This window comes from Lontra canadensis, unplaced genomic scaffold (assembly GCF_010015895.1).
Source record: "Lontra canadensis isolate GAN:19392208 unplaced genomic scaffold, GSC_riverotter_1.0 scaffold3, whole genome shotgun sequence".
NCBI classification, from domain to species: Eukaryota; Metazoa; Chordata; class Mammalia; order Carnivora; family Mustelidae; genus Lontra; species Lontra canadensis.
Window position 1 is genome coordinate 26,384,710 of NW_022630997.1, and position 6,000 is coordinate 26,390,709.

General features: G+C 38.3%; 1 protein-coding gene across 6 annotated transcripts in view; it reads left to right on the forward strand.

Moving 5' to 3' along the window:
- Positions 1 to 5,707, forward strand: part of PANK1 (pantothenate kinase 1) — a 108,502-nt gene extending 102,795 nt beyond the window's left edge. For all 6 annotated transcript variants that reach the window (XM_032836844.1, XM_032836852.1, XM_032836818.1 and 3 more), the window contains 2 exons: positions 1,212 to 1,337; positions 4,181 to 5,707. In XM_032836844.1, coding sequence (XP_032692735.1) covers positions 1,212 to 1,337; positions 4,181 to 4,240 — 186 coding nt within the window. In that variant the 3' untranslated portion in view covers positions 4,241 to 5,707. The remainder of the gene's footprint in view (positions 1 to 1,211; positions 1,338 to 4,180) is intronic.
- The last annotated feature ends 293 nt before the right edge of the window (positions 5,708 to 6,000 follow it).

A 6,000-nucleotide genomic window follows, 5' to 3' on the forward strand; every position in this document is an offset into this window, starting at 1 on the left:
TTATTCTCTCTCTCTTTCTTTCTTTCTCCTCCCTCACCCTCACAGTCATATTCATATATTTGACCCACCTGGAATTTATTTGAAATAAGGAAAGTTCATCAGCTTTTATTGCTATTCTATTCCCTCTGGCTATTGCCATTCTATTCCTTCTGGCTCATTACCAGAGTAATGCAGGACTGGGGCTTTCAACAAGTCCTACTCTGGACTCACTTGTTTTAGGGGAAAAGAGAGAACTCCTAAATTTAATTAAATTCGTCTTTAATCTGAGTTATTTACTCTGAATCTTTCTTGTCACAGTTCAGTCTGGGCGGTTTATAGCTACTCTTCTTATTTGTGGAAACTTATTAAAACCACCTCCCACCCCTCTTCCCATAAAAGATATTCAGAGTAGTTAATGAGCTCATCAATTTACACTGTCAAAACTTGAGACAGTTAAAAGGCTATAATCCTAGATCCCGATGACTCTGGATAGACTGTACAGAATAGAATGCCATCTTCTGGGACTCTCTTCCCTTTGCCATAAGTGACTGTAGCAACTGGCTCTGTGAGTGGGTGGCTGGTGACAGCCCCTGCATGGTAGACAGGATGAGTTCAGTGTTAAGTGTATATGCAGAATGCAAGTCCATATCCATGTCAACAAAAGTATAGATGTATTTTTCATTATGATATTTCAACCCACACGTTGACCAAACAGGATGGTCCACTATATATCCCAAGGGTAGAGACTGGGAACTATTTCTTTTTGTATTCTGATATTTGGCATAGAGCAAATTGAGCAAACTGGTTAGATGAATAACCCATGCCATGGCCATTTTATTTATGGGTTGGTAATAATAATATTTTATAGTTGAAACTTTGGGGGAATTGAAAGGAATGCAAAGGCAAATTTAGCTGAACTTGAACTCCAGTTATAGTTTTATATTAAGTGTGTTAGTAGCTGCATTTCATATCAGGCCTAAGTCAGTCTGATGTAACACCTGCAAATAAGCCCAGTAGAAGTCTCTAGCTTGCCCAACCAGAATCTCACCCTTTTGTTCTCGTGGGATGCACTATAAAGTTTGTTTGACTTCATACTGGAAATGCTGAAATACTTTCACTTAACAAGTTGACTCTGCAAATTCCTGGGAATACAGTGAAGTATGGAACATTGAGTCTTTACTAAATCCTATTTTTATACCATTATTTAGTTGTTCTTTAATTTTTTTTTCCAGAATATTGACAGAGTTGTGTTTGTTGGGAACTTTCTCAGAATCAATATGGTCTCCATGAAGCTGCTAGCATATGCAATGGATTTTTGGTCCAAAGGACAGCTAAAAGCTCTGTTTTTGGAACATGAGGTAGGTCAAGTCTGCATGGACTTAGTTTTCCTACGTGGACTTTATTTGGTGTCATCTAACTTTCAAGTGAGTCCCTCAGTTTTAAAATTGGTCAAGTAGAAAGAGTTGCCATTTAAACTTTGCATTTATACAAAAGGTAAAGAAAAACTATATATAAAATGGAAGCTTTCTTCTCCAGCAATTAGGACTGGTAGCTGGTTAATTAAAAAAAAAAAAAAAAATCAGCTGAAATGGGTAATCATTAAAAAACTCTCTAACCATTTTATTTTAACGTAAAACATATAAATGTTCATTCACTCACCAGTTGCTTTGATGTAGGACTAAGGCTTATTTTTGACCAGGGGTTCTGCTATTACCCTTTTTTTCAAAATCCACAACTATTACATGCCTCCTTTGATTTCTGATTTATTTCTTTAAAATTGATCAAGAAGTTAAAGATACCTATGAAGCACTGTGGTTACATAATCCTAGATTTTCCCCTTAACCTTTCATAGGTGGTATCCACCTAAGTAAAGAGTAATGGTTTGTGACCGCCTTTTTTCAATCTTTTCTGAGAATTTAACTGGATTTTCAAAGAAGTGACCAGTTTATTTTGTACTCTTTTTACTGGTTTAGGTGGTATATAATTAACTTAGATTATGACATTAACGTAAAACTGTCATAAACAAATCTGAGGATAAACACAGCTGACTCTTGGTAAGCAGACGAGTCCACTGGTGAGAACAGAAGTGCTGCCGCTGCTAAAAGCAGCCTGGTGGCCCAGAGAGCTGGTGTCCTTAGACATTAGCAGTCTCTCTGCAGAGGATATGGACATCAGTTACTTGAGAGAGCCCCTTCTATCGAGTTTCTAACAATCCTATAAATCAGGTTTCCAAGAGTAAGTGAGGACCTTCCTCTCTTTTCCCTACCTCCTCTGCCACCTTCTTTCAAATCAGTACTGTAGAGAGCAATTGTTTGATTATCATGGGATGGAGGGGGAGGGTTGGTATGTAATCCCTGGCGTTTACTGTAGTAGAAAAAACTGTGAGAGAACAAATATCACAGACTTGTAATGAATAACTACTCTGGCATTTTTCTCATCTTCAAACCAAATTATTTATCTGAAAAGCTGCCCATATATTTTTATTTAGAATTTCCTAAGCCCATATTTTGTTTTCTTAAAGCAGATAAAACAGTAGGAACTTAAATACTAAAGATTTTTTTTTTTTTTGAGCAGGCTTAAAGCATGGAGTGATAGAATTTTTGGGGGGTGAGGGGACTGGAGTCCCAGAATTTTCAACCCCTCCCCCAACCAGAGCACCTCCCTTTTTATCTACTTATTTATCATTTCCACATAAGATTTTGTTTGAAAAAGGAAAAAGCACATCAGCTTTAAAGAAGCAATTAAAATGAAAAAAGAAAACCACTGTTCAGTTCAGCTAGAGCTGCCATATTTAGTGATTTAAAAAAACAGGACACAGTTATTTTATCTGGCATTTATCTATATTTTATCTGGCAACCCCAAGTCCAGATTCTCTTCAACTAAGGCAGAAAACAAACTCAGGGAGCTATCAGGAATTAAAAGCCATCCACAGGGTCACATGGGGAGTTAGTTGGTGGTAAAATAGGGAGTGAGATCCCACATTTTGGGGAAACTCACTTCTGTAGGTGAAAACACAGTCTCATTAGCTCGTACAAACCTAGTCACTGTGGACCGTGGCTTGACTTTACGTATAACTCAGTCTTTATGGCCAGTGAAAGCGGAGCATTTTTATAGCCCCTTGTAAAGATCTCTCAGAAGAGGGTCTGCGTTCTTAAATTCACTCTGCCGTAGGCAGGCCTTCCCGGAGGATACCTCAGACAGAGAACTTTTGGAAGGCGCTGGGGCAGCAGTTTTCCTGCCCTGCCACAGGAGTCCTCACTCCCGTTGTCTCATTCATTCAACTAACAGGATGGAGAAGTCGTCAGCCAAGCAGATAAGACAGCATCTCTTGACTGACAAGGAGTCCTTAGACAATGACTCTACGTCTCCATCTTTGTTTTAGCCTTTGTAACGTGGGGTGATAATAATATTTGTCTCATAAGGTTATTGTGCAGATTAAATAAGTAAATTCATGTAAAGTGCTTAGAATAATTGTTAGGATCTAATGAGGCCTCAATACACGTTAGTTGGCAGCAGCCAAAGCAGAGATCCTGTCACATAACAGAGATCCTGTCACATAACGGTCCTGGCACACCACCACCCAATTGGGTTGGTGACCCCTTGAGTCAGGCAACAGGAGTGGAGTCTCAGACTTTTCAGAAACCAAGTTCTCCAAAAAAATTTTATTTTTCAGTTCCTTTCACTTCCACAGAAACATGGGCTCTTATTTTACAGATGAGCATAGGGCAGCTCTGGTTGATTAAGTTGCCTTTCCAAGCTCTGCTGAGGGGCGCTTAAGAGTTCTCACCGGTGACACACAACTTTGAAGTCTGACGGATTCGGGCTTGAGCCCTGGCACAAGTGTGTGACCCGGAAAGGGAAATTCACTTTATTACCTTCCATTTCTCATCAGCAAAATGGGAGTCATAGTATGAATTTTGCCCTGGCACAGGTTAAAATGCAGCCATCGTAATTCGCCCTCGTGTAGTCCAACAAGATGCCAGATGTTTCCCTTAGCGCTTTATTTACGTCGGTTAACGTAGTTAAGATAGAAAAACAGGTGTATCTAATAAATATTACGACTATTATTCTACGGTGTATGGTCAAGTTCAGGTTTTAAGCTTTTCTTACTTAGGGGGCAGCATTCCTAGACGTATTCGACACAGTAGGCATTTGGCTGTTCAGAGATCATCGCGGGCACATTTTCGCATTGCTCTTGTAGGGTTATTTCGGAGCTGTTGGGGCGCTGCTGGAACTGTTCAAGATGACTGATGACCAGTAGTGATGACCGGCGGGTGGAAGAGCCTTCTGGGATAACAGAGAACTCAGAGCTGCTGCTCTCAGAGGAGGGAGATGCCGCTGTGGGACGGAAGCCAAGCCATTACGGCGGACGAACCTGCTGGATTTGTAAATAATTTAAAATCCTTCTAGCTGATCTTTTACTCTTGGGTTTTGAGCTGATGATTCAAAGTAGGGAATACAAGAGTTTTTTCTGTATACGGTATTTTTTAAAAAAAAACAAAAAACATTTGTGCAGCGAGGCCAAACCTACGAATTTATGCATTAACCTTGAAAAGTTGAATGATGTATAAGAAGGACACGAAATGTAAGTGCTGTTTATTTTTCTTCTGGGGTTTACTGATCAGTGTGGTAATTTTAACTTCATTTAGTAATGACTCTAGGAGATTCTACCTTTACTTATATTCTTCATGACGTTTCATGATCTGCTGTTGGTTTCAAATGAAACTACAAATCTGGCATGTTTTACTGTGAACATGATTTTGTTTGTTTGTTTATATACCTTTTCTCGTCTTGGTTTTTTTTTTTTCTGTTGGAATGTCTTATGGAGAAAGAAAGTCCTTCCCCCTGTTTCTGTCCTCAAATGACTCCCTCTCCTCCTCAATACCTTTCTTTAACCCAGTTGTTCTTATCAATCAAGGTGCTGACCAACTCCCTACGAAGTTAAGCACGAGATTGAAAGCTCTCGAAAGTGCCCTTGATGAGAAAACTCTGAAAGTGTTCACGAATTTTATGAGTCAGGCAAAAGTTGAAAATGACACGCAATTTTGTCTTAACCCTTATGAACATGCAATGTTTTGTTGGATTTATTTTCTGTTAGGTTATATTAAATTGAAATGTTTCTCTGATGAAATGTCCCCGCTCATGCCCAGCCTATGAGTGGCAGCAAATCCTTATGCAGGACTTTGGAACTTCCCAGGTAAAGTCTCCCAGTAGATTAACTGTTCACATTGGGAGATGGGGGGAGAAGTCACAGGTAGAGGTGTCAGGTAATAATACCTATTTGTTTTGTACACGTATGTACATAGGAGCTTTGTAACAAGGCATATTAAATAATAACATTTTTTCATTTGAAATATTTCAAACTGAAAACTGTATTTCAATCCCAGTTTCTAATATTTAAAAAAAAAATCATGATACTGATCTATCGATACATATTTTTTTTTCTTTTTCGAAAGATGTTATTGGAACTGATGGGTAACTTTCAAATGAGAGTCTTGTACAAATACTGAAACGCATGAGGTCTAATGATTTAGAACTGAGTAATCTTTTGAATTGAGCATATTGTTGAAAGGGATTTTTGAAGGCAGTGCAATTCCTCCATGATGAATCTTTCCTTTTCTGCCTCCTGAGCACCATCTTTAATTGCCATATCTTCAAGTCCTGAAGAACTTGATGTTAATTGAAGTTCTCACTTGTCTGGTTGAAATAAAGCCTGTTTCTGTTGTGATGTTTTTAGTGTATATGTTATTTTCATTTCTTAATCTTCATGTCCATATTATCTGCTTCTGTACCATAAAATGAATGTGTTGTATTTTTGCTACACTACATTTCATAATTTGAGGCTTTCACATAAGGGTGTCTTCAGTTGAAGCTGTAACTGTACGCAGAGATTTTTTTTTTCAATAGCTTTATTGTTCTTATACAACTGACTCATTGCCAATATGTCATTACTATATTTGGTAATTCAAAAAATTTTTCAAAATTTGGTCATCACAAGTACATTTTATTAACTTCCACCTG